Below are 529 nucleotides of genomic sequence, written 5' to 3'. Positions count from 1 at the left end.
GAAAGAGCGCCGGGGGCAGGGGGGGGGGGGGGGGGCGAGAGAAAAATGCAATCTCAAACACAGGACAGGGGGGGGGGGGACGCCTGCGCTCGGGGGCGCACCCGCACCGGGCCCAAGGCCACCGGCATCTCCTTCCTCTTCAACGGCAACAACACCAACATCATCGTTCCGGCGGCGGGACACTCTCTTCGGCGGGGAGGGCCCTCGCTTCGGGGGCACCGGAGGGGTGGCGATGGGAGTGCGATCGGAGGCCAGGGTGATCTTCGGGCGCCGATAATTCTGCGCCCGGCCACGGGACGCACCATGGTCGGTGTCGGCCTTACCGCCGTGGCGGTGGTGCGGCGCAGACATCGGCAGATGTGCAGGCTACGCGCGCGGCAAGAGAGTGTGGGGAGGGGCGGGGGTGGTGGGCGAAGACCGCGCGTGGGTGGTCTTTTTTCTCAGAAGGGGGCGGGGCGAGGGAGGGGTCTTTTTTTCTCTGCGGAGGGAGGGGAAGGAGGGAGATCCGGCAGGAGGAAGCGCCGGCAGA

At 69.0% G+C, this 529-nt stretch overlaps 1 protein-coding gene across 1 annotated transcript in view; it reads right to left on the bottom strand.

Moving 5' to 3' along the window:
- Positions 1-529, bottom strand: part of H696_00416 (hypothetical protein) — a gene marked incomplete at both ends in the record, with an annotated part of 13,793 nt that overhangs the window by 9,042 nt on the left and 4,222 nt on the right. The window contains one exon of the mRNA XM_009494266.1: positions 220-366. Within this exon, the coding sequence (XP_009492541.1) occupies positions 220-366 (147 nt within the window). The remainder of the gene's footprint in view (positions 1-219; positions 367-529) is intronic.

This window comes from Fonticula alba, assembly GCF_000388065.1.
Source record: "Fonticula alba strain ATCC 38817 unplaced genomic scaffold supercont2.1, whole genome shotgun sequence".
Classification (NCBI taxonomy): Eukaryota; order Rotosphaerida; family Fonticulaceae; genus Fonticula; species Fonticula alba.
This window is presented reverse-complemented; position numbering and strand designations above follow the sequence as displayed.